The sequence below is a fragment of the Lithobates pipiens genome, unplaced genomic scaffold (genome assembly GCF_037356315.1).
Source record: "Lithobates pipiens isolate NorthernLeopardFrog02 unplaced genomic scaffold, aLitPip1_a1.2 Scaffold_8, whole genome shotgun sequence".
Classification (NCBI taxonomy): Eukaryota; Metazoa; Chordata; class Amphibia; order Anura; family Ranidae; genus Lithobates; species Lithobates pipiens.
In genome coordinates this window covers 664,871,267-664,899,081 of record NW_027507903.1, presented here as the reverse complement: position 1 = coordinate 664,899,081, position 27,815 = coordinate 664,871,267, and the positions used below count along the sequence as shown (strand labels likewise).

The window sequence follows — 27,815 nt, the reverse complement described above, 5'->3', positions numbered from 1 at the left end:
AAGGAGGATTCTGAGGTGGTTGGGTGCCGTCTCCGGTTTGGGAGAGACCCAGTGACTTCAAGCATTCCAGTGGAGGACTCTTCAGTGGAGGACTCTTCAGAAGAAGACCACGTACGGGTTGGTTTCTTAGTAAGAGCCTGGGAGGGCTGAAGTACCCAAGAGAATCCAGTCTCGTAGATATCGCCAAGCTGGCTGAAAGATCCAGGTATCCTACGAGTGTTCTTCTAATTTAGTTTCCCTACGTGTTCTACAAAAACATCTGTGGCAGAGACATTATCTTGTATGTTCTACAACAACGTCTGTGGCAGAGACTTGTTCCTGAGTAAGCACCTTGTTGGCTGCTAGACCTTGTGAGAGAGGGACTGTCCAACCTGAGTGATCATCCAGTTGCGAATGGCTATTCTCTGGATTCAGTCAAAGTAAGCAAGTTCTTCAACATTGACTTTGACACTAAGAGAACCTGAACTTCCTTTCCAACCCTCTGATCCCAATTTAACAGACTGTTCATTGTCTATGTTTTGCAAATAAAATCCAGTCAAGTGGATCTGTTGTCAGTCTCTCAAGTTACTGGGCCATTTACCACGGGACACCCCTAGACGTGAAGCGATTGGAACAGAAGGTAACGGTAATCCCAAATCTAACCAGCGGCTCCTTCGGGGGTAGTGCTACATAACCAATTTCCTTTTCATCATGATGTAGTCATCTCCACTTTTCATGTCATTGCACTTAGTGCTCCGCATGTCTTCTCCACATCCGTCTTTCCCTCTTTCTCTCTTCTAATGTTGGGAGGTATAATTCTCATTACTACTGCAAAACGAATCTCCTCCCTTCTGTACTCTGATCTCCGTGACCTATAATATTCATCCAGCCTCACCCTGTGTAGGAGGATGTCACCCCTCCCCCATCCACATTCCTCTCCGGTGTCAGAGACTTTCAGTCTTGTTTCACTTCCCCTGTCAGCGATGGCGTCTGGTGATCTGAGAGCCGAGCTGAAATGTTCCGTCTGTCTGAACATTTATACCGATCCTGTAACCCTGAGATGTGGTCACAACTTCTGCCGGGTCTGTATTGATCGTGTGCTGGATACACAGGAGGGGTCTGGAGATTTCTTCTGTCCTGTATGCAGAAAAAGGTTCAGGAGTCGTCCTGCACTGCAGAGGAACATAACACTACGTAACATAGCAGAGACTTTCCTGTCTGCTCATCAAGATCAAGAGGAGTCCGGGGTCTTCTGTACTCACTGTGTGGACTTTCCTGTACCTGCTGTTAGATCCTGTCTCCTCTGTGAGGTTTCTCTGTGTGATAAACACCTGAGAGTCCACAAAAAGTCCCCAGAACACGTCTTATGTGACCCCACCTTGTCCATGGAGAGCAGGAAATGCTCCGTCCATAAGGAAGTTTTGAAGTATTTCTGCACTGAGGATGAGACCTGTATCTGTATATCTTGTTGTATGATTGGAGAACATAAAGGACATAAGATGGAGTCACTGGATGAGGCTTCTGAGAAGAAGAAGGAGCCACTGAGGAATGTTCTCCAGAAACTTCTGACAAAGAGAGAGGAGACGGAGGAAAGAGTCCAGAGTCTGCAGGAACACCGGAGGAAAGTAGAAGAAGAAGCCGCTGGTGACACCGAGAGAGTCACTGCCCTGTTTAGAGATCTCAGGAGACGTCTGGAAGACCTGGAGAAGAGAGTCCTGAGGGACATCTCCAGGAGGGCAAATCGGATCTCCATCTCCATCCGGGATCTGGAAATAAAGAAGGAGGAGCTGTCCAGGAAGTTGCGTCACATTGAGGAGCTGTGTAACGTGACGGATCCACTGACTGTCTTACAGGAATCAGACACAGGTGACTTGTGTGATACTGAGGATGGAGATAATGAGGACAGAGAGAGACATGAGGAGCTCCTCCATGATGGAGGGGGTCTGGATGTGGCCGGGGTCTTACAGAAAGGTTTATCTGATATAATAACAGAGGTAAATGTATACTATTTACAGGGGACTGCAGACATATTACTGGATGTAAACACAGCTCATAATGATCTACAGATATCAGATGACAGGAAAACTGTATCCAGGTCAGATATAAAACAGAATTACCCAGAAACACCAGAGAGATTCCAGGATTTTTCTTTTCAGGTGATGAGCAGTCGGAGTTTCTCCTCAGGGAGACATTACTGGGAAGTGGATGTCGGGGGGTCAGATGACTGGAGAGTCGGGATGTGTTACCCCAGTATAGAGAGGAGAGGGAAGGAGTCAGAGATTGGATGTAATAATAAGTCCTGGGCATTGGACAAGGATGATAATGATGAGGAGTATAAGTTGATACATGACAGTAAATGGACCTTCTTACCCCCCAATCCCAGTAACAGAGTCAGGATATATCTGGATTATGAGGCCGGGCGGATCTCCTTTTATGATCTGTGTGACCCGATCCGACACCTCCACACCTTAACCACCACCTTCACTGAGCCCCTCCATGCTGTGATAGGTGTATGGAGAGGTTGTATAAAGATATGTGGGGGGGAGGCGGGAGATGTGAGAACTCCGCCCACAGTCTGGTGATGTCAGACGAAGGAGGGGAATTCATTTAACATTCATCCAATAGTATATAGCAGTGGGCGGGGCTTCCTGCAAGTTTTTCTACTATAAATAAATGTGAGATTTCTTGATCGCTGTGATTGGGTAGAATATCTGTCCAATTATTGGAGTAACAATAACATGTTCCTATTGGTCAGTGAGAAATCTATCTATCTATCTATCTATCTATCTATCTATCTATCTATCTATCTATCTATCTCTCCCATAACAATCTGACATAATACTTTCTGTGTTTTGTCACAGTATGTGACATCAGCCATCTCCTCCCCCCTGCCCCTCCCCCACATGTGGTCCCTCTGTGGGGCGTGGGGCAGCCATGATCAGACATAGAGGGGGTGGGGTCACTGTGATGGCATAGGAAATAAATGGAACAATCTTAGAGGAAATCTATGAAGACGTCATCTAGAGATTTATTACTGAAAGAAAAAATGTGATCAGAGAGCCCAGGCTGTTTTTAGACAGAGTGGGTCAGGATTAGATCCCCTGTCAGGTTTTTTCTTCTGTCCGGGGCTCCATTACAGAGATTTCCCCTCACTTCCTGTCCCGGTGACAACATTTATCTAGACAGGAAATGAGGGGAACTCTCCAACAGGAACACAGACTGAAATAAGAATGATATGTTTAGTATAATAAGGAAGGGGAAGGATTAGAGCCCCTGTCAGATTTTTATATGTCTGTGTCCCTGTACAGATTTCTCTCGCTCCTTGTATTGGTGTCACCAGGACAGGAAGTGAGAGGAAATCTCTCTAAGGCTGGGATCACATTGCTGTGCAGATCACATGTCATGTCTGTGTGCTGTGAATTCAGCCGTACAAACTGTGTGACTGAAATCACATTCACACCAGAATGGTGCCGGACCCTTTTTTTGGTCCTCACTGGAATCGGATCACATTGGGTGTCACATCTATACAATCCGATTCCTGCACCATTTCAGCGTTTGCACTGCGATCTGCGAAGCGATCTGGGGGTGTCATTAACTTTCCATTGACCCCCCCCCCCCCCGCAACGGTTCTCAGATGTCAGTGTGAGCGTCCGGTGATTGAGGTGTGATGAGGGAACCCGCACAGGAATCGCACTGGTTCCCGCATCCCACAAGTCTCATCCCAGCCTAAGGCTCCATTCACACCTATGCAGGGGGCTTTTCAGCCTTTCTGATGTGCTTTCCGCAGGTTTTAGTGCGATTTGCCGTTTGGAGGTTTTTATTGTATTTTTTGTTTCAGATAATTTGCTGTTTGGGCAAATAAAAAAATGCAAATTGCGGCAAAATCGCTGTAATAATGCACTACATGCTTTTCTGTACCTCCTCCATTGAAGTCTATTGAACCATAAAAAGCAGGCTCCATTCACGCCAATGCGTTTTTTTTTTAACATAGATCCCTATGGAACACGTTCACATCAATGCATTTACTAATGACAGAAATAATGGGATTTATCACTAATATAATGATATCACTATAATAATGTATGATTACTAGAACTGGAATGTGTCCCCAATATAATGTGTCCCCATAGAATGGATCACCAATAGAATTCTATGGGATCTCTTTTATAATGGATCCTAATATAATGTATCATGTGATGGTGTATTATAATCACTAGATGTGTCCCGGTGATGGAGGAGGAATTTGGAAAGATGTTAATGTGAATAAAGTTTTTCTTGGTTGTAGATGTGAAGTGTTGGTGTTATGCTTACCTGCTCTGTGTAATGGTTTTGCACAGAGCATCCCTGATCTTCCTCTTCTTGGGTCCCTATTCTGTGTTCCTGGCCCCTCCCTCCTGTTGAGTGCCCCCACATTAAGCAGCTTGCTATGGGGGCACACGAGCCCAGTTACAGCATCTTGTGTCTATTCAGATACGGATGCCGAAGCCCATCCCTTTCTCTCCTTATTGGCTAATTTTAATTCACAGTAGCAGGAGCCAATGGCACCGCGCTGCTGTCTCAGCCAATGAGGAGGGGAGTTCCGGATGGGCAAGACACTCCTGCAACATTGCTGGATCTAGAGGGACCTCAGGTAAGTATTAGGGGAGCTGAGGCTGCACATTGAAGGTTCTTTATCGTAATGCGTAGAATGCAATTACATTTCTAAATAAAATAATGATAAATACTTTGCAACAATTTCCAAAGAGTGGCAAAGCATGTTTCATAGCATAACATGTGATCTTCATTTAATGCCTAACCACACTGTATTGTCTGCAGATCTTAATCAAATGTCATTACAGAGTGAACAAAGCACTTCAATAGATAGTCACACGTTCCATAGATGGAGCAATTGTTATGAAGAAATAAAAATGACACATCTGTATTTCAGAGACAGTAGTCAGACAAATAGCACAGTGGCTGGAGAGTATGTAAGTAGCTTGATTGGCAGCAATGTAAGATGGAGAGACAAGGCAGGTTTTTTAAAAATAAAAATGACAGTGATTATACCGAAATATTGTGGAGACATGCTGCAAATCATGTAGGCTTTTATGTGGGTCTAATTGGAAGAGGGAGAGAATCAAGGAGGTTTTATTTTTAGCAAGAAATAAATATTACACTGATTATGTTAAAGACACAAATAAGAAGTATTACAGGGACATGATGAACATCCTGTAAGCCTTGGTGGCAGGCCTCTTTTAAAGAAGGAGAAATTAAATTTTTTTTTTATCCAGAAATAGAAAATGCATTGGATTAAACCAGAGACAAGAGGCAGAGACCCTACAGAGACACACTGCACACCATATAAGCTCTTCTAGTAGGCTGCATTTGAATATCGAGAGATCCTCAGAACAGAGGCAGGAAGAGGAGGACTTCCTTACCTTTGAAGGCCCCCTTTATCCAGACAGTGTTCCTGCGTGCCTGCCGATCACACAGGAAGAGGAGGAGGAGGATTGTGTCAGCATGGAGTTGGAGCCTATCACTCAGCATCACCAGCAGTCTTCAAGGGATCATTTACAGTCCGAAGAAATGCATGGACTTGTACGTGGCTGGGAGGAGGTGGCTGTGGATCAGGTCGTCCTTAGTGACCCAGAGGACTCCAGACTAAATGCCTCAGCAAACCTACGCTGCATGGCCTCCCTGATCCTGCAAAGCCCGTGGAAGGATCCTTGTATTCGTGGTATCAAGGAGAGGGATCATTACTGGCTGGCAACCCTCCTTGATCCACGTTACAAGGCTAAGGTTGCGGAACTTATCTTGCCGTCACAGAGGGAGCAGAGGATGAAACATCTTCGGGAGGCCTTGCAGAAAGGTTTGTGCAATGCATTTCCAGAGCCTGGGAGGTTACAATTTCCTGGTCCTCCTGGACAACGTGTTGCTGAGGCTTCGGTCAGTCACAGAAGGAGCGGTGGAGAAGGTGGCCGTCTGACCGATGCGTTCAGACAATTTTTTAGTCCGCAGCCCCAAGGTATGATCGGTTCCAGCAACCGTCACCAGCGTCTGATTTACATGGTGCAGGAATACCTAGGGGCAAGGTCAGACTTGGACACCTTTCGCACTGAAAATCCTCTGGGTTACTGGGTCTTGAGGATGGATCACTGGCCAGAGATTGCATCTGCAATTGAGCTACTGGCCTGTCCTGCATCCAGCGTTCTTTCGGAATGCACATTCAGTGCTGCTGGAAGCTTTGTAACCGATCACAGGGTGCGCTTGTCCACCGGATTGGTCAAATTGGTCGATTGGATGACCTTCATAAAAATGAATCAGTCTTGGATCACCAGCTACCAAGCACCTGATGCTGATGTAACCAAATAATTTGTTTTTTGAATGTGAGATCCCTTCAATACTGCCTATGCTGAGTGACTATCCTCTTCCTCCTCAATGTTCATGCTGATAGCTTGGAAGAACATTTTTGGTTCTGGGAAACACCACCAGTGGCTAAGGCCCAATTTTTCTGTCCCTGTTTAAAAGAGGCGTGTAATTACAATTTTTGATGCAATACTTTGCAGCAGAGCTCATTCCTGCGCTCCAACTAGAGTATTTGTGAGGGGTTGCAGTGTTGTGGCACCAGTGCCTAAGGCCCAATTTTTTTGCCCCTGTTTAACAGGGGCATGTAATTACAATTCTTGATCTAATATTTCACAGCAGGGCCCATTCCAGTGCCCACCAAGAGTAACTGTGAGGGCTTACAGTGTTCTGGTACCACCAACACCTAAGACCCAATTTTCTGCAGAGTATATAGGGCTGGCCCCTACTTTCAAACATCCAACTTACAAAGGACTCCTACTCACAAATGGAAGGAGACAACAGGAAGTGAGATGAAATCTACCCATAGGAAGGGAAATTCTCTCCTGTAAGAGTCAGTATGGGAAAGGGTGTCTCCTTCACTGATACTTTATCACCAATCCTTGTTTCCCTAAAAACCCCACATTTTCAAAATCCAATTTTTATTGGGACAGAAAGTGAGGTGAACTCTTCTAAAGAGGTGCACAGACAGCAAAACAAATGTTACAGGGGTGATAACCCTTCCCTATGTTTTCCAAAAAGCTTTAAAATAGTTTTTGTGACTGGAGATACACTTACAGAATGTACTTGTTCCAAATTACAAACAGATTCTACATAAGGACAAACCTACACAGTCCCTGTCTTGTTTACACTGCCTGTATACTGCTGTTCTGAGTAAATAGGGCCTGGGGGCCCCATGCCTTACCTTTTTTTAAATTTGGGTGCGGGGTTCCCCTTAATATCCATACAAGACCCAAAGGGGCTGGTAATGGACTGGGGGGGCTACCCATGCCATTTGTCTCACTGATTTTCATCCATATTGCCGGAACCAGACATTACATTAAAGCCGCAAGCAGTTTTAAATGACTTTTATTCCTTTAAAAATGTAATACCGGCCACTTATACACCTTCCTGCCCAGATGAATTTTGAGCTTTCAGCTCTGTCGCACTTTGAATGACAATTGCACGGTCATGCTGCACTGTACCCAAACTAAATTTTTATCATTTTGTTCCCACAAATAGGGCTTTCTTTTGGTGGTATTTGATCACCCCTGGGATTTTTATTTTCTGCTAAACAAATAGACCGAAATTTTTGAAAAAAAAAATGTTTTTTTTTTGTTTCAGTTACAAAACTTTGTAAATAAATAAGTTTTCTCCTTCAGTGATGGGCACTGATGGGGCTGTACTGACGGGCACTGATAAGGCATATGGGCACCTATGATGTGGCACCAATGAAGTGGCATTGATGGGCACTGATATGTGGCACTGATAGGTGGCACTGATATGCGACACAGATAGGCACTGATAGTTGGCACAGATGGGCATGGATAGGCGGCATGGATGGGTATGGATAGGCGGCATGGATGGGCACTGATAGGCGGAATGGATGGGCACTGATAGGTGGCACGGATGGGCACTGATAGGTGGCATTGTAGTGTAAAGTATTGTATGGATGCCAATCATTGTCAAACAAAAATACATGCCAATCAGTGATGCCCATTGTGGGCACTGACTAGCATCCCTGGTGGTCTAGGGTGGCATACCTGGTGCTGGGCATCCCTGGTGGTCTGGTGGCATCCCTGGTGGTCCAGTGTGGGCATCCTCGGGGGGGGGGGGGCTGCTCTGATAATCAATCAGCACAGACCCTCCCTGTCAGAAGAGCAGCCGATCGGCTCTCCTCTACTCAAGTCTGACAGACGCGAGTGAGGAAAAGCCGATCAATGGCTCTTCCTATTTACTCTGTGATCAGCCGTGATTGGACACGGCTGATCTCATGGTAAAGAGTCTCCATCGGACTGACACACCGCAACAACGATCGCCGCGATGAGTGCCCTCCAGGGGCGCGCCACGGCTCAATATCCTGAGGACGTCACATGACGCCCAGTCAGGATATTGAAACCACTTTGCCATTGTCATTCTGCTATATGGCGGGCGGCAAGTGGTTAAATTACTTTTATTACTTTAGAAATTTTATTTTGTGCAGGGACAGTTCTAAGCACGGGAAACATGCGCCCCTTCACAGGCATACTATAGACACCCCCCAGGTACCACATTTAAAGGAATATTACACTTTTATTGTTTCACTTTAATCATTATTAAAATCACTGCTCCAGAAAAAACAGCCGCTTTTAAAACTTTTTTTTGCATTGATCCATGTCCCCTGGGGCAGAATAGGTGGCACTGATATGCAACACAGATAGGCACTGATATGCGGCAGGACCCGGGTCCCCAAACACTTTTTAGGACAATAACTTGCATATTAGCCTTTAAAATTCACATTTTTGATTTCTCACATTCGAGTCCCATAGACTTTAACGGTGTTCGAAAGTTTGTGCGACTATCGGTCTGTTCGCAAGTTCTGGTGCGAACCGAACCCGGGGGGGGGGGGGGGGGTGTTTGGCTCATCCCTACCCTCTACCCAAAACTGTATTACAGTATAAACCTTCATTAAAATGATTTCGTCATCTTCCAAACACGAGTCCCTTTGTGTCAACATGCTTGTTTCTAAAGACCCCCAAGCTCCTCCCACCAACTTCCTGTTGCACACCTGAACAGGAAATGGGGGGGGGGGGGGAGGGGAAGCATTGTTTGTACTGCAAGCTATTCAATCCAAACCTCAGCTCTACCAATACAAGTCTCACAACAATGAATTGCCCTCTGAGGAACTCCAAAATATTTCAAAACACACAGCGCTAGAAGTACAAAAAACCTCACATTTAAAGCTAGTCTTGTCATCCGGTGAAATTCAGTGCAAAGTAGAGATTTCACTCAAAACCAAAATTCAATACGGAAAACGCAATAGCTCTACTGAAAAGTATGTAAAAAGTACAAAAATAGAATTCACTCAAAAGGAAATGGCGCCTTAAACTACGTCTCTATAAACCAAAATAGCAATTCCACCCAAACACAGCGGATACAAAATGGCAGCAAAATCAAGACAATGGCCACATGGTGACTACAAGAAAAGCCAGTCCACGACAAAATGGTGGACGTGTGCGATTCTTTTTCGTATGAACCGAAAATGCGTATGAATTTCCAGAAATTTGTACATTCGTAAGAATCCGACATATGAATTGTTATGCATACAAATTTTGTACGAAATTTCATATGCAAACTTTGGATCCAAATTCCGTTACAACAGAATGGGACAGAACGTTCGATAACTACGATTATTCGTTATGATGAAGTTAAAAACCCCAGGAAGTCAGCACAGCACAGGGATGGTGAGAGCCCCTCATAATGGACACATAGCAGGTTTACAGACCTGGGAACTCAGCACAGGGATGGTGGGAACTCCTCATAATGGGCACAGCGGGTGTACAAACCTGGGAACTCAGCACAGGGATGGTGGGAACCCCTCATAATGGGCACAGCGGGTGTACAGACCTGGGAACTCAGCACAGGGATGGTGGGAACCCCTCATAATGGGCACAGCGGGTGTACAAACCTGGGAACTCAGCACAGGGATGGTGGGAACCCCTCATAATGGGCACAGCGGGTGTACAAACCTGGGAACTCAGCACAGGGATGGTGGGAACCCCTCATAATGGGCAGAGCAGGTGTACAGACCTGGGAACTCAGCACAGGGATGGTGGGAACCCCTCATAATGGGCACAGCAGGTGTACAGACCCAGGAACTCAACACAGGGATGGTGGGAACCCCTCATAATGGGCACAGCGGGTGTACAGACCCGGGAACTCAGCACAGGGATGGTGGGAACCCCTCATAATGGGGATCTGGGAACTCAGCACAGGGATGGTGGGAACCCCTCATAATGGGGACTTGGGAACTCAGCACAGGGATGGTGGGAACTCCTCATAATGGGCACAGCGGGTGTACAGACCCGGGAACTCAGCACAGGGATGGTGGGAACCCCTCATAATGGGCACAGTGGGTGTACAGACCTGGGAACTCGGCACAGGGATGGTGGGACCCCTCATAATGGACACAGCGGGTGTACAGACCCGGGAACTCAGCACAGGGATGGTGGGACCCCTCATAATGGACACAGCGGGTGTACAGACCTGGGAACTCAGCACAGGGATGGTGGGAACCCCTCATAATGGGCACAGCGGGTGTACAGACCCAGGAACTCAGCACAGGGATGGTGGGAAGCCCTCATAATGGGCACAGCGGGTGTACAGACCTGGGAACTCAGCAAAGGGATGGTGGAAAGCCCTCATAATGGGCACAGCGGGTGTACAGACCCGGAAACTCAGCAAAGGGATGGTGGGAAGCCCTCATAATGGGCACAGCGGGTGTACAGACCCGGGAACTCAGCACAGGGATGGTGGGAACCCCTCATAATGGGCACAGCAGGTGTACAGACCTGGGAACTCAACACAGCGATGGTGGGAAGCCCTCATAATGGGCACAGCGGGTGTACAGACCCGGGAACTCAGCACAGGGATGGTGGGAACCCCTCATAATGGGCACAGCGGGTGTACAGACCTGGGAACTCAGCACTGGGATGGTGGGAAGCCCTCATAATGGGCACAGCGGTTGTACAGACCTGGGAACTCAGCACAGGGATGGTGGGAAGCCCTCATAATGGGCACAGCGGGTGTACAGACCCGGGAACTCAGCACAGGGATGGTGGGAACCCCTCATAATGGGCACAGCAGGTGTACAGACCTGGGAACTCAACACAGCGATGGTGGGAAGCCCTCATAATGGGCACAGCCGGTGTACAGACCTGGGAACTCAGCACTGGGATGGTGGGAAGCCCTCATAATGGGCACAGCGGGTGTACAGACCTGGGAACTCAGCACAGGGATGGTGGGAACCCCTCATAATTGGCACAGCGGGTGTACAGACCTGGGAACTCAGCACAGGGATGGTGGGAACCCCTCATAATGATAAATTCATCACAACGAACATTCGTTGTTTAAAAAAAAAATAATTACGATTCTAACGAAAATTCGTATCTCGTACGAATCCGAATTGAATTTCTGACATGAATTACGAAGTACAATTTTTTTTAAATACGAAACGGAATGAAGCACAATTAATTTTTTGACGGCGCACATGTCTACAAAATGGCGCATTTTCCCGCCAAACCCCAAATTTCTTCGCTTAGCTACACAAACTTCTGCTCACAAAACTACACATTTGAGATACCACATGAACATTTACAAACATTTTAGGAAACCGTGACAAACCAGGATTTCTCCCTACAAAAACAGAGACATCAAAATGAACACTTATCTCTAGACACACTTTAGGCTTTATGTCAGTTAGGGCCCGTACTAAAATATAGGCATATTTACCTAAACAATATCGGGCGGCACAGTGGTGTAGTGGGTAGCACTCTCACCTAGCAGTAAAAAAGGGTCGCTGGTTTGAATCCCAACCGTGACACTACCTGCCTGGTCTTTGCATGCTCTCCTTGTGCCTGCGTGGGTCTCCTCCGGGTACTCCGGTTTCCTCCCACACTCCAAAGACATGCTGGTAGGCCAACTGGCCTCCGTCCAAAATTGACCCTAGTATATGAAAGCAAGCCGGGGACCCCGGACTGTGGGCTTCCTGAGGGCAGGGACCGATGTGAGCGTGAGCAAACCGTTGTTACTATATGGGCACCTTAAACAAATATGAGCATCTTAATGAGACACAATGCACAGGGATAGGGACAACCGCAGACCTGCACTCACTCAGGTCAAACTGGATGGACTGGTGTCTCCACTCAACCCCACCAACCATGTAACTATGTAATATATCCATAAACGCCAAAGTTACATAAAACATGAAATAAAACGTCTTAAGCATACACTCCTGTCCCAAGTACCACACAGTATTTGGCTCTGAGAGTTAGAAGGTCAACAGAGCTCCCCCCATGCTGGCTTCCTAGAACCACCAAGACCCCCCGCAGGGTGTAAACAGCTCCTATTGTAATAGGACAACAATGCATGGAGAGCGAGGCGGAATCTTACATTTAGATTCTCTATCTCCGCACGCTCTCCGTGGCTTGCCTCTCATCGGAAAATGCATCCGACAAACTGAGCATGCCCAGTCGATACGTCATGCCAGCTGATCGGGATATCAGCTGAAGTGACGTACTGTGTATGCGTATGATACATTTGCTGGGAGTTGCCTACAACCTGATCTATCCCATAGTTTGTAGACACTTTAACATTTCTGCAAACCAATCAATTCACACTTATTGAGATTTTTTTTTTTTTACCAAAATCATGTAGCAGAATACATATTAGCCTAAATTGATGAAGAAATTTGATTTTTAAAATCTTTTTTATTGGAAGTGTTTTATAACAAAAAGTAAAAATTACACAGCTTGCCTGTAAAAAACTTTTTCTTGGAGTACATCATGGGACACAGAGCACAGTAGTAATTACTATGTGGTGTGGGTATATAGGCACCTTCAGGTGATGGACACTGGTATACCCAATACAGGAAGTTCACACCCTGTATAACCCCCCGCACAGTTCCCCCAGCACAGTCCTCTCTTTCGTTTTCCATGTCTCCTGTAGTAGCTGCTACAAGCACTCCTCAGCTTGTTTCTGGGTTTTCTCTTTCACCCCAGCAGAGTGCTTGCTGGGGACTGTAGTCTGCTCCCTGCTAAGACCAATGGTGCCATGTATTTCTGGGACTACATTTCCCATGATGCCCCTCTAGTTGCTTCTGATTGGCCCTCTGTTTTGTCCAATGGGGAGGGAAAACGAACAGACAGGAAAGCCTCCTCTTCCCCTGCTGCCGACATGAGAAGGGGAGGGGGAGCGAGGGGGGAATATTGTGACAGCAGCCTGCAGCTCTCCCCACCGTGCGGACGCCCACGGCTGGAGGAGGAGAGCGGGACTGTCATCGCGGCTCTGAGGCTGAGCTGTGTGTGAGAGAGACACACAGCTCAGCCCATGCAGCCGCCAGTTCCGCATGACACAGGCACGGCCGCATGGCGGTAGGTGAGCGGCGGCCGTGGCCTCTGTTACCCATGATCAGGCCGCAGTCGCCGCTTACCTCCCGTTCTGCGGCCTGATCATCAGCAGGCCACGGAGCGGGTGGCCCCCGGCCCGCCGGGCAAATGCCCAGTCTGCCCTATGGCCAGTCCATGCCTGAATGACAGTATATGGAGTTTCAAACAAACCAAGTTAAGAACAAAAATATATAAATAAGTGCAGCGCTTCTAGGCACCTAAGTGAATAAGTGTAAGTATAATGGAAGTGAAAATAATCAAATAACAATGACCAAGAGTCCACTAAAGTCCAAATGAGGTGAAGACAATCGTCATGAGCTTCAAAGTGATGTGTTTAGGACTTCTGGAGAAATCAGATGACATTCCTGGAAAAATGACTCTCAACCTTCTCAGACCTCAAAAACTTCTTGAGAACGGATTATAGGACAAAACAAAAAATTGGATACACTTACCAGATAAGTTGGACACATCCACCATATAGTAGTGTGTCGTAAGGGCTTGTAGGGGGCTCCAATGCCACCCAAGTTGCAACACGCCAAATGGTGATTCCCCTTGGAATTCCTCGTAGTCTCCAATTGGAGGAAGCGGATGAGCCTTCCGAGCCGTGGATAGCAGTAGTATAAGTAACATCCCGGTCCATGCCTGCTGGACCATGAGTCAGCGATAATATGCACCTTACCACTGACTGCCCTGTCCAGCGAGGCCAAAACATTGCCTTCCACAAGCTGGTAGAGAGCCGGAATCGCCTTCTGTGAAAAAAATTAGCGTTTGGGAAGCTGCCACTGAGGTACCGCACATTCCACAAATTCACGGAAGGGGGCAGAGTCTACCAGCTGAAAATGAAGCAGTTGGAGTGCTAGCAATTTATCCAAGCTAGCATTCAGCCGCTGGGCATGTGGATGTCTGGGACCAAATTTCTTTTGCCGATTTAGCAACGGGGGTTAGGGAAATTTGCCTGGTACAATCGGACGTTGGTGTAGCGATAGCAGATTGCCCGCAAGTACTTGGCAAACCTAATTCTACACCTTCATTACTCTCAGTGCAGGTTTCTGAGAGAACTGAAGGTATAGTGGAGTTGGAGATCCCAGCTGATGAGGAGCAAGGAGAGGTCCATTCTTTGGTTTGGGTCTTTTAACCACTACAATACCGGGCACTTTCACCCCTTTCCTTCCCAGACCAATTTTCAGCTTTCAGCACTGTCACACTTTCAATGACAATTGCACGGTCATGCTACGCTGTACCCAAATTAAATTTTTATAATTTTGTTCACACAAATAGAGCTTTATTTTGGTGGTATTTATTCACGACTCAGTTTTTTTATTTTTTGCGATATAAGCAAAAAAAGAGTGTAAATTTTGAAAAAATCCCCAATATTTTCTTCTTTCTATTTTAAAAGAAATCCAATAAAATTGAATTTTGTCATAAATTTAAGCCAAAATGTATTCTACTACATGTTTTTGGGGAAAAAAATTCTGTTAAGTGTATAATAATTGGTTTGTGTGATCACGAACATATGTACGCAAATGATCATGTGCAGATGTGTGCAGGTGATCATGGACATATGTGTGCAGATAATCACTGGGACATGTGATTTTAGTGGGACATATGTGGGGTACATGTGTTTTTATTATTTGTGGACATGTGTGTTATGGGGACATTGTGTGAGGACATGTGTGTTTTTCACTAGATTGGTGATCAGTGAGTAAAAAGCTGTAAAAAAACAGCTCATACTCACTGATCACCAGCTGGCGTCAGCGATCCGCTCTCCTCTCCTCAGCGACAACTTCCGTGTGAGAAGAGGAGAGCCGATTGCCTAGCAACCGGCTGATTGTTTACATCACATGACGGCTGTGATTGGAATGGCCGTCATGTGATCAGGAGGGCCAATCACAGAACCCTCCTTCCGATCAGTGTCCGGGTGACACCAGCGCATCGAGATCATGCTGCTGTGCAGGCACGCGTGATCCCCCTCCTTCTGAAGGACGTTCCTGAACGTCCAGTCAGAAGGAGAGAGCTCCCACTCAGCTGTATATATACATTGGCAGGGTGGGAAGTAGTTAAGTACGCTTGTCAACAGACTGCATGGGAGTTCGACATATGTCTGGTCAAGCTTGTGGTGCCCAAGCGGCTGCTGTTTTGGCCACGCTTGATACGCTTTAGACATATGTTGCAAACAGCAACAGTGCAGAGCTCTGCAGTGTGTTGCAGTTGGTTGGCTACCCTTAAGCTGGCCCCTGGAGGGCATCCTGTCTCGTTGGAGATGTGCCTCCTCCTCCTCCTCTCTCCTATCAGGCACCCACGTAGAGTCAGTGACCTCATCATCCCCTCCCTCCTCGTCACTGGAGAAAACCTGGCAGTATGCTGCAGCTGGAGGAACATGACTGCCAGTTTGTTGTCCTTCTTGGGCACCCCATCTCTCTGCGCTCACGTTACTGCTTTGCTTATTATTATTATTATTATTATTATTATTCAGGATTTATATAGCGCCAACAGTTTGCGCAGCGCTTTACAATATGAGGGCAGACAGTACACTTACAATACGAATCGATACAGGAGGGATCAGAGGGCCCTGCTCGTTAGAGCTTACAATCTAGAAGGGAGGGTCAAGTTGAAACAAAAGGTTTTAACTGTGGGGGGATGAGCTGATGGAGAAAATGAAAATACAGTTAGGTGGGGGTAGGGTAGGCTTCTCTGAAGAGAAGTGTTTTCAGGGATCGTCTAAAAGCTAATAAAGTAGGAGATAAGCGGACAGATTGGGGTAGGGCATTCCATAGGATTGGGGAGGCTTTGGAAAAGTCCTGGAGGCGAGTATGGGAGGAGGTGATGAGGGAGCTAGAGAGCAGGAGGTCTTGAGAGGAACGAAGAGGACGAGTAGGTTGGTATTTAGAGACTAAGCCAGTGATGTAGCTGGGGGCAGAGTTGTGGATGGCTTTGTATGTAATTGTTAGTATTTTGAATTTAATTCTTTGGCTGAGCGGGAGCCAGTGGAGGGATTGACAGAGAGGGGTAGCAGACACCGAGCGATTGGTAAGGTGGATGAGTCTGGCAGCGGCATTCATAATGGATTGAAGAGGTGCTAGACTATGTAGAGGTAAGCCAGTGAGGAGGGAGTTGCAGTAGTCAAGGCGAGAGATGACCAGCGAGTGAATTAAGAGCTTTGTTGTCTCATTGGTTAGAAAGGGGCGTATTTTGGAGATGTTGCGGAGGTTGAGGCGGCAAGATTTGGACAGTGATTGGATGTGTTGCTTGAAGGAGAGTTCAGAGTCCAAGACTACACCTAGAATCTTGGCATGAGGGGATGGGCTTATGGTTGTGCCATCAATTTTGACAGTGAGATCAGGGGAAGGGGCATATGGGGGAGGAAAAATTATAAGTTCGGTTTTGGATAGATTGATTTTGAGGAAGTGGTGTGACATCCAGACTGATATTTCTGATAGTAAATTAGTGATACGTGAGGAGACAGAAGGAGTGAGCTGAGGGGTAGAGAGATAGATTTGGGTGTCGTCAGCATAGAGGTGGTATTGGAAGCCATGGGAGGCTATCAGTTGACCCAGAGAGGAGGTATAGATTGAAAATAGGAGTGGTCCAAGGACAGAACCTTGGGGGACCCCAACAGAGAAAGGAAGAGGAGAGGAGGAAGTAGAGTTGTAAGAAACGCTAAAGGTGCGGTTGGATAAGTAGGAAGAGAACCATTGTAGAGTACGGTCACAGAGACCAAAGGTGTGGAGTTTTTTGAGAAGGAGGGGGTGGTCAACTGTAAGCTGGATACCATCATTGGAGCCTTCAAAACACTGTGCATCCTCCTGCAGGTTGTACCCAACACTGTGGTCTGGGGGACTCCTCCGTGCATGATGGAGGGGATAGGGAAGGAGTAACTGATGACCTGGTGCCAATGGAATAGGCCGATTTGGCAGCTGCATTGGCAGCCAAAGTACTCTGAGCCTGGTGACACAGGATGAGGAGGATGAGGACGGCTTGGTCATCCACTGAACTAACTCTTCTGCATGTTGTGGTTCAACACGGCCAGCTGCCAAAAAAAAGGACAAGCGGGCCCCACGTCCACGTGATGAGGATGCACCGTGTCCTTTACTAGCAATGTTGGCTGTAGACACAGAGCCTGCTTGCCCTCTTTTAGTGGCCTGTGAGCATCTGCCTCTCCTTGTTGGCCTTCCAGACATACTGTGTTTGATGTATTTGTAATGTATTTGAATAGGTGCACCAGGAATGGCCTGTAGTGAGATGTAGCGGCACAAAGCTGGGATGTGTATATATATATATATATATATATATATATATATATATATATATATATATATATATACTGAATATACTACAGCTAACTGAATCAACTGCATGCCTGTAGTATATTAGGAACAGAACAACAGGAACGGTCTGCAGTGAGATCTAGCTAAACAGAATACAGTATACTGAATATACTGCAGATATCTGAATCATCTGCCAGCCTGTAGTAAATTAGGAACAGAACAACAGGAACAGTCTGCAGTGAGATCTAGCTGCAAAGGATACAGTACTGAATATACTGCAGCTAACTGAATCAACTGCCTGCCTGTAGTATATTAGGAAGAGAACAACAAGAACGGTCTGCAGTGAGATCTAGCTAAACTGGATACAGTATACTGAATATACTGCAGCTAACTGAGTAAACCGCTTGCCTGTAGTATATTAGAAACTAGCTAAACTGTATACAGTATATATATATATATATATATATATATATATATATATATATATGGAATGTGTGTGTGTATATTAGGAACAGAACAACAGGAACGGTTGGATACTGGATACAGTATACTGAATATACTGCAGATATCTGAAACAACTGCCTGCCTGTATCATATTAGGAAGAGAACCACAGGAACGGTCTGCATGAGTCGGCGCAATTAGCACTGTTTTATAAGTAGAGAGAAAAAAAAGGGTTTTAAAAGTTTTAAAGTTTAGAGGAGAGGGATCCATTGAGATTGGATGGAACAATGCCTTCTAATAGCCTTTGTACAGTGCATTGTTTGCATGTGTTCTTCTCTTTCAGGATTCACCAATGAGCATCTATCAAGCTGCCAGAGAATGGGTGGTTTAGATAGACAGGTTTGGGTGGTAATCTTTGCTGTATGATAATTCTGTGTTTAACAATGTCTTCACACATACTGGAAAGTTTATTATTTTCCTTCCTTTCTCCCTTTCCTACCCCCAACGTTCAGGTACTCTAAGGTTTTTGATAGAGTTAATTGTTATCTCTGGGTTTTGTTTTTTCCTGTCTTTCCCAGATGATGAGGACATCATCTAAATAAGCTGGGGGAGTGTGTAGCGGCGGCTCCTGAAGAGCACGCGCTATGCGTTTTTCAAAGTTAAGGTTATACCTAAACTGCAATTTGGTTTGGGTACAATTGTCTAAATTTGGACTTCAGCATCATTCTGACTGGACTGTGAGATGTTCAGCTTGGCCACAGGGGGCATTGTCTCTTCTGGCAGGCTTGGAACTATGGTCTGGTTAGGTGCTTAAGTTACTCTCCCTCGGAGCCCGCCTAGTGGGAGTGGCACTCTTGCTGTGCTTTCTGGGAGAGGGTATTTAAGATGCGGACATCACGTGGTTCGGGGTTCCGATCCAGAATGATGTACTGACTTCATGGTCCTGGTCCTCCTGACCAGCCCCCAGGAAGGCTATGGCCTGGGGTGCGGATCCATCCAATCTTGATGTCTCGGGGTTGGCTAGCGCGAGGCAAGGAAACTAAAGGAGGATTCTGAGATGGTTGGGTGCCGTCTCCAGTTTGGGAGAGACCAAGTGACCTCAAGCATTCCAGGGGAGGACTCTTCAGAAGAAGACCACGTACGGGTTGGTTTCTTAGTCAGAGCCTGGGAGGGCTGAAGTACCCAAGAGAATCCGGTCTCGTAGATATCGCCAAGCTGGCTGAAAGATCCAGGTATCCTACGAATGTTCTTCGAATTTAGTTTCCCTACGTGTTCTACAACAACGTCTGTGGCAGAGACATTATCTTGTATGTTCTACAACAACGTCTGTGGCAGAGACTTGTTCCTGAGTAAGCACCTTGTTGGCTGCTAGACCTTGTGAGAGAGGGACTCTCCAACTTGAGTGAACATCCAGTTGCGAATGGCTATTCTCTGGATGCAGTCAAAGTAAGCAAGTTCTTCAACATTGACTTTGACATTAAGAGTACCTGGACTTCCTTTCCAACCCTCTGATCCAAATTTAACAGACTGTTCAATGTTTACGTTTTGCAAATAAAATCCAGTCAAGTGGATCTGTTGTCAGTCTCTCGAGTTACTGGGCCATTTACCACGGGACACCCCTAGACGTGAAGCGATTGGAACAGAAGGTAACGGTAATCCCAAATCTAACCAGCGGCTCCTTCGGGGGTAGTGCTACATAAACAATTTCCTTTTCATCATGATGTAGTCATCTCCACTTTTCATGTCATTGCACTTAGTGCTCCGCATGTCTTCTCCACATCCGTCTTTCCCTCTTTCTCTCTTCTATTGTTGGGAGGTATAATTCTCATTACTACTGCAAAACGAATCTCCTCCCTTCTGTAATCTGATCTCCGTGTCCTATAATATTCATCCAGCCTCACCCTGTGTAGGAGGATGTCACCCCTCCCCCATCCACATTCCTCTCCGGTGTCAGAGACTTTCAGTCTTGTTTCACTTCCCCTGTCAGCGATGGCGTCTGGTGATCTGAGAGCCGAGCTGAAATGTTCCGTCTGTCTGAACATTTATACCGATCCTGTAATGCTGGGATGTGGTCACAACTTCTGCCGGGTCTGTATTGATCGTGTGCTGGATACACAGGAGGGGTCTGGAGATTTCTTCTGTCCTGTATGCAGAAAAAGGTTCAGGAGTCGTCCTGCACTGCAGAGGAACATAACACTACATAACATAGCAGAGACTTTCCTGTCTCCTCATCAAGATCGGGAGAAGTCCGGGGTCTTCTGTACTTACTGTGTGGACTTTCCTGTACCTGCTGTTAGATCCTGTCTGCACTGTGAGGTTTCTCTGTGTGATAAACACCTGAGTGTCCACAAAAAGTCCCCAGAACACGTCTTATGTGACCCCACCTTGTCCATGGAGAGCAGGAAATGCTCCGTCCATAAGGAAGTTTTGAAGTATTTCTGCACTCAGGATAAGATCTGTGTCTGTGTTTCTTGTTGTATGATTGGAGAACATAAAGGACATGAGATGATATCACTGGATGAGGCTTCTGAGAAGAAGAAGGAGCCACTGAGGAATGTTCTGCAGAAACTTCTGACAAAGAGAGAGGAGACGGAGGAAAAAGTCCAGAGTCTGCAGGAACACCGGAGGAAAGTAGAAGAAGAAACATCCGGTGACACCGAGAGAGTCACTGCCCTGTTTAGAGATCTCAGGAGACGTCTGGAAGACCTGGAGAAGAGAGTCCTGAGGGACATCTCCAGGAGGGCAAATCGGATCTCCATCTCCATCCGGGATCTGGAAATAAAGAAGGCAGAGCTGTCCAGGAAGTTGCGTCACATTGAGGAGCTGTGTAACGTGACGGATCCACTGACTGTCTTACAGGAATCAGACACAGGTGACTTGTGTGATACTGAGGATGGAGATGATGAGGACAGAGAGAGACATGAGGAGCTCCTCCATGATGGAGGGGGTCTGGATGTGGCGGGGGTCTTACACACAGGTTTATCTGATATAATAACAGAGGTAAATGTATACTATATACAGGGGGCTGCAGACATATTACTGGATAGAAACACAGCTCATAATGATCTACAGATATCAGATGACAGGAAAACTGTATCCTTGTCCGATATAGAGCAGAATCTCCCAGAAACACCAGAGAGATTCCAGGATTTTTCTTCTCAGGTGATGAGCAGTCGGAGTTTCTCCTCAGGGAGACATTACTGGGATGTGGATGTCGGGGGGTCAGATGACTGGAGAGTCGGGATGTGTTACCCCAGTATAGAGAGGAGAGGGAAGGAGTCAGAGATTGGATGTAATAATAAGTCCTGGGGATTGGACAAGGATGATAATGATGAGGAGTATTCGGAGATTCATGACAGTAAATGGACCTTCTTACCCCCCAATCCCTCCAGTAACAGAGTCAGGATATATCTGGATTATGAGGCCGGGCGGATCTCCTTTTATGATCTGTGTGACCCGATCCGACACCTCCACACCTTCACCACCACCTTCACTGAGCCCCTCCATGCTGTGATAGGTGTATGGAGAGGTTGTATAAAGATATGTGGGGGGAGGCGGGAGATATGAGAACTCCGCCCACAGTCTGGTGATGTCAGACGAAGGAGGGGAATTCATTTAACATTCATCCAATAGTATATAGCAGTAGTATTTACTATAAATAAATGTGAGATTTCTTATTGATCACTGTGATTGGGTAGAATATCTGTCCAATTATTGGAGTAACAATAAGGCCGCGTACACACGGGCGGACTGTCTGCCCAACTAAGTTCGTCAGACAATCCGACAAACAGTCCGTTCAAATTTTGAATGAACGGACTTGACCACACACGATGAGCAGACAGTCCGCTGAAAGCGTGCGCGATGACGTGTACAGCACGTACGACGGGACTAGAAAAACGACGTCCTATACACTGCAATGCAAACTTCGGCCGTGTAAATCCGTTCTGAGCATGCGCGATACTTAGTCCGTCCAACTTGCCTACACACAAGCGGACTGTCCGCTGAAACCAAGTTTGGACGGACAAAACCAAGTTTGAACGGACTGTCTTACGGAAATTCCGTAAGACTTTGTTCGTCAGACTGTCCGCTGAAACAGTCCGCTGAAGCCCACACACGAGCGGATTGTCCGCTGAAACACTGTTCAGTGGACTAAGTTGGGCAGACAGTCCGCCCGTGTGTACGCGGCCTTACATGTTCCTATTGGTCAGTGAGAAATCTATCTATCTATCTATCTATCTATCTATCTATCTATCTATCTATCTATCTATCTATCTATCTATCTATCTATCTATCTATCTATCTATCTATCTATCTATCTATCTATCTATCTATCTATCTATCTCTCCCATAACAATCTGACATAATACTTTCTGTGTTTTGTCACAGTATGTGACATCAGCCATCTCCTCCCCCTGCCCCTCCCCCACATGTGGTCCCTCTGTGGGGCGTGGGGCAGCCATGATCAGACATAGAGGGGGGGTGGGGTTACTGTGATGGTATGGAATGGGGTCACCTCTCCTCTCTGCCCCTCCCCCTCCATACAATCTATACTACAAAGAGATGGAAATAAATGGAGCAATCTGAGAGGAAATCTATGAAGACGTCATCTAGAGATTTATTACTGAAAGAAAAAATGTGATCAGAGAGCCCAGACTGTTTTTAGGCAGAGTAGCTCAGGATTAGTTCCCCTGTCAGGTTTTTTCTTCTGTCCGGTGCTCCATTACAGAGATTTCCCCTCACTTCCTGTCTCGGTGACAACATTTATCTAGACAAGAAATGAGGGGAACTCTCTGCCTTTCTGCTGTGCTTTCCATGGGTTTTTTACCGCAATTTGCCCTTTGATGTCGGTGGTATCTGTAGTGTTGGTGTCGGTGGTGTCGGTGTCGGTAGTGTTCGAGTCGGTGGTGGTAGTTTTGGTGTCAGTGCCAGAGTCGGTGGTGTCAGTGTAAGCAGCACTGAGATGTATGTTCCTGTGCAGCATGTTCTCCGGTCTCACCCTCCTCATCTTCCCCACCAAGAGCATGGGCGCCGCCCCCCCCCCCCCATCCATGCAGGGCACCGGACACATGGATTTCAATGGATTTTTTTTTTTTTTAGTGGCACGTGATTAGAGGCTCTAATTGGCTTCAAAAAAGGGTGGGCTCAAGGGGCAGAGCACTGCACCCTGAGCCCACACAGTTGTGTGACTTTAGCGAATGAATATTTGCTATTGTCTTCCCGATTCTCTTCCCGGCCAATCAGGGAATGGATCCTGAGACCCCATTGGCCGGGAGTCTTAAGACCCAATTGGCTGGGAGGAGAATAGACGACCGGGACACGGAGAAGATGCATGTGGGAAGCCACCACAGCCATGACCTCCATGGGGTAGGTGCAGGGCTGACCACGGGTGGCCTGGCGGGCGAGAGGTCGAGCAAGCGAGCTGGCGACAGAGGGGAGGTGGGGGTTAGTGTGGGGTGGAGGCCTGGAATGATGGAGGGGATGTCTGTGGCCAGGTCTGTCTGCCGCCCCCGACTGACGGAGCACCAGCCACCACCGATTAGTCTTTTAATATGTAGAATAGATGGCAAGGGGAAGAGGGTGAGATCGGGGAACATGCTGATCAGTAATATACATCACAGTGCTGCCTGCAGTCACACTTTCTGATTGGTTGCTCCGGGTCTCACATTCTGCACTGAATAAGATGAGATATATGAGGGGGAAGGGAGAGAGGAGAACACGGGGTTCATCTGTCACTTTATCTTTCTTAAAGTATCTGAGGAAAGCCGGGGCCACATATGTCACATGGCCTGGGGCCTTATAGTAGGTGACACTTTCTAGGGCCCACAAATAGGTCACTTTTACCAGGAATACTGGGTAATATAACATTGTCTGGGGGCCCTAAATATTTTGAAAGGTCTGGGGGACGGGGCCAAGCTAAGAGTTTTGTAAAAGAGAGGGCCACCTTGGGGGCTTCATCAGGAAGGGGGCAAAGAAATGGGTGGGACCTGCAATCTATGGTGCTAAAGTAGCTCACAGTTCATGAGGGGCACATGTTGGCCATTTTGTCTTGTCTGGGTCCCCAACTATGTCCCATTACTAAGGGATCCTTTATGTGTCATGCTACTTTAGGGTTCCAAATTACATTAATAAGTCTCTTTGTCATTTGCTGACCACTATCCACTTTCATAGCTTCTTCATCAATCCATGTCAGAGCCCTGAGTCCTCACCCATGTAAGATGCATGGTGGGTTATGTCAGAGCTTATGTAACTCAGTGCCGATCCTGACTACCCTGGGGCCCTAAGAAAAACTCTGCTAAGGGGCCCTCTACCTGAACCATGATGCCATGAGCTATGTAAACCATTTACCATTGCCACACAGTCACACCTGACACTTCAGTGCTCCCAATACAATCCTCCTTCCTTTAAACCAAACAGTCAAAGAATAAGTACAACAATATAGAACAGAATGAGGTTCAAACAAACAATATTTATTGAATAGAGTCTCCCCCTACATTAGGGTCCCCAGAGAGGCCCCCTTACATCAGGGTCCCCAGAGAGCCTTCCCTACATTAGGGTCCCCAGAGAGGCCCCCTTACATCAGGGTCACCAGAGAGCCTCCCCCTACATTAGGGTCACCAGAGAGCCTCCCCTTACATCAGGGTCACCAGAGAGCCTCCCCTTACATCAGGGTCACCAGAGAGCCTCCCCCTACATTAGGGTCCCTAGAGAGCCTCCCCTTACATCAGGGTCCCCAGAGAGCCACCCCTTACATCAGGGTCCCCAGAGAGCCTCCCCTTATATCAGGGTCCCCAGAGAGCCCCTCCTGACATCAGGGTCCCCAGAGAGCCCCTCCTGACATCAGGGTCCCCAGAGAGCCTCCCCTTACATCAGTATCCCAAGAGATCCTCCCCTTACATTAGGGTCCACAGAGAGCCCCTCCTTACATCAAGGTCCTCAGAGAGCCCCCCTTAAATCGGGGTCCCCAGAGAGCCCCCCTACACCAGGGTCCCCAGAGAGCCTCCCCTTACACCAGGGTCCCCAAAGAGCCTCCCCTTACACCAGGGTCCCAAGAGAGCCTCCCCTTACATTAGTGTCCCCAGAGAGCCTTCCCTCTTACATTAGTGTCCCCAGAGAGCCCCTCCTTACACAGGGTCCCCAGAGAGCCCCTCCTTACACAGGGTCCCCAGAGAGCCCCTCCTTACACAGGGTCCCCAGAGAGCCCCTCCTTACACAGGGTCCCTAGAGAGCCCCCCTCTTACATTAGTGTCCCCAGAGGGCCTCCTCTTACATCAGTGTCCCCAGAGGGCCCCGTCCTTACATTAGTGTCCCCAGAGGCCCCCCTCTTACATCAGTGTCCCCAGAAGGCCCCATCCTTACATTAGTGTCCCTAGAGGCCCCCCTCTTACATTAGTGTCCCCAGAAAGCCCCCCCTCTTATATCAGGGTCCCCAAACAGCTGACTCTCCCTCTTGCAGAGGTTCCTCTGTACCTGGCTGGTGGAGGTGGGAGGTGGCAATCAGCAGCTCTATGGTGTCCACAGGCAGGGGACTTTCCCTGGGGTTAGTAGTTCTATCTCCGAATGTATACAGCGGAGAGGGGAGGGGCCTCTGACCCGGGGATCAGCAAATGCAACTGCAGCGACCCAAAGTTCCGCCACTGGATGTTGTAAATATTAATTGATGGGCTATGACACGAGGGGGAGACGGGGCCTCGAGTTATTTGCGGGGGCCCAACGTAGTGAGCGTATAGGGCGGATCGGCTCTGATGTCACCCCTCCATTATGTGACAGCATGTAAGTCCTGTGATTGGACGCTCAGGCCTGGACACTGTATGCTGGGAGAAGACCACATGATCCCTCAATACCCAGGAAACTGGGGACTTAGTGAGGACTTTGATGGAGGAACAGTAATGGAAAGTATAAGTGGGTGTGTACGGCTCTTGGGTCTCCTACAGAAGGGGGCGGAGGCATTAGTTCTAATGGCTCCTCCCAGTACATGAGCACTGTGTATAGTGAGGACGGTGAAGAATTGCACAGAGTGCCGAAGCTGAGAGAGAGCACAGAGTGCAATATGACTTATTGTCTGTGTCCAAGCTGTGATGTCATAGTAGGGAAATGGCTACCGAGGGACCCAATGTGGAAAGTACAGATAGAGGCGTACTGGCCCTTTAAGAACAAATCTATGTATGTATGTATGTATCTATCTATCTATCTATCTATCTATCTATCTATCTATCTATCTATCTATCTATCTATCTAGCTATAGGATTATAATGTGTAGACGGTCTCATTCCTTATTATTAATACATTTACAATGATATTATTTTATTGATTATTTGATTCTTTTATTGTGTGAAGAAATAGAAATGAATAATAGATCTACAAAAAGAAAGAGATGAAAATCTCAGAGGAAATATATGAAGAAATGATATAGAGTTTTGCTAATTAATGGGATTTATCACTAATGTAATGATATCACTATAAGGCCGGGTTCACATTGCTGCGATGCGGGAACGCCGCGAATCCGCGGCGTTTTCCCGCATCGCACGACTCCCGCCGGCAGTTCACACTGCCCTATGCGGACGGCTGGGGGTGTCAATGTTATGTTAATGACACCCCCAGATCCGTCGGCATATCGCAGTGCGATCTGCCGACTCGCACAGGAATCGGATCGCATGGTGTGAACCCCCATGCGATCCGATTCCGTTGCGGACCCAAAAAAGGGTCCTGTGCGAGTTTGCTGCGGGACCGCTGCGAGTTCAGCCATACTATCTGTATGGCTGAACTCGCAGCACTACGGAGATCGGATGTGATTTGCTGTGCGAATCACATCCGGATCTCCCCCCGCAGCGGTGTGAACCCAGCCTCATAATGTATGATAACTAGAACTGGAATGTGTCCCCAAAATAATGTGTCCCCATAGAATGGATCACCAATAGAATTCTATGGGATCTCTTTTATAATGGATCCTAATATAATGTATCATGTGATGGTGTATTATAATCACTAGATGTGTCCTGGTGATGGGGGAGAATTAGGAAATGAAATGTTAATGTGAAATAAAGATTCTTTATGAAATCATTATTATTATTAAACAGGGTTTATATAGAGCCAACAGTTTACACAGCGCTTTACAACAAAGGGGCAGACATTACAATTAGAGTGTAATACAAGAGGAATCAGAGAGCCCTGCTCCTTTAGAGCTTACAATCTAGAAGGGAGGGTCAAGAGATACAAAAGGTAAAAACTGTGGGGGATGGGCTGATGGAGAAAATAAATGTCCAGTTGTTAGGTGGGGGGGGGGGGGGGGGGGTAGGATAGGTCTCTCTGAAGAGATGAGTTTTCAGGGATCGTCTGAAAGAGGACAGAGTAGGAGATAGTTGGACAGATTTGGGGCAGGGTGTTCCAGAGGATGGGAGAGGCTCAGGAGAAGTCCTGGAGGTGAGCATGGGAGGAGGTGACAAGGGAACTAGAGATCTGGAGGTCTTGGGAGGAAGGAAGAGTGTGGTTTGGTTGGTATTTTGATACGAGGTTAGTGATGTAGCTGGGGGGCAGAGTTGTGTACGGCTTTGTAAGTCGTTGTCAGTATTTTGAATTTAAGGTGGATGAGTCTGGCGGCAGCCTTCATGGTGGATTGAAGGGGGATATCTTATGTAAAGGTAAGCCAATGAGGAGTCGGGGCGAGAG

General features: G+C 47.1%; 2 protein-coding genes across 2 annotated transcripts; both read left to right on the top strand.

The window, feature by feature from the left end:
* Positions 1-872: 872 nt before the first annotated feature.
* LOC143961874 (E3 ubiquitin-protein ligase TRIM39-like) lies at positions 873-3,805 on the top strand. The gene has a single exon (XM_077471210.1). The coding sequence runs from the start codon at positions 888-890 to the stop codon at positions 2,559-2,561; it is 1,674 nt and encodes a 557-aa protein (XP_077327336.1). The 5' UTR covers positions 873-887; the 3' UTR covers positions 2,562-3,805.
* A 16,252-nt stretch (positions 3,806-20,057) lies between these two features.
* LOC143961873 (E3 ubiquitin-protein ligase TRIM39-like) lies at positions 20,058-27,206 on the top strand. Its single transcript, XM_077471209.1, has 2 exons — positions 20,058-26,316; positions 26,389-27,206. The coding sequence occupies exon 1, from the start codon at positions 20,067-20,069 to the stop codon at positions 21,717-21,719; it is 1,653 nt and encodes a 550-aa protein (XP_077327335.1). The 5' UTR covers positions 20,058-20,066; the 3' UTR covers positions 21,720-26,316; positions 26,389-27,206.
* The last annotated feature ends 609 nt before the right edge of the window (positions 27,207-27,815 follow it).

Excerpts from the sequence above, each read along its gene's own strand:
- LOC143961874 (XM_077471210.1), top strand. The coding sequence starts at position 888 with ATGTCACCCCTCCCCCATCCACATTCCTCTCCGGTGTCAGAGACTTTC.
- LOC143961873 (XM_077471209.1), top strand. The coding sequence starts at position 20,067 with ATGTCACCCCTCCCCCATCCACATTCCTCTCCGGTGTCAGAGACTTTC.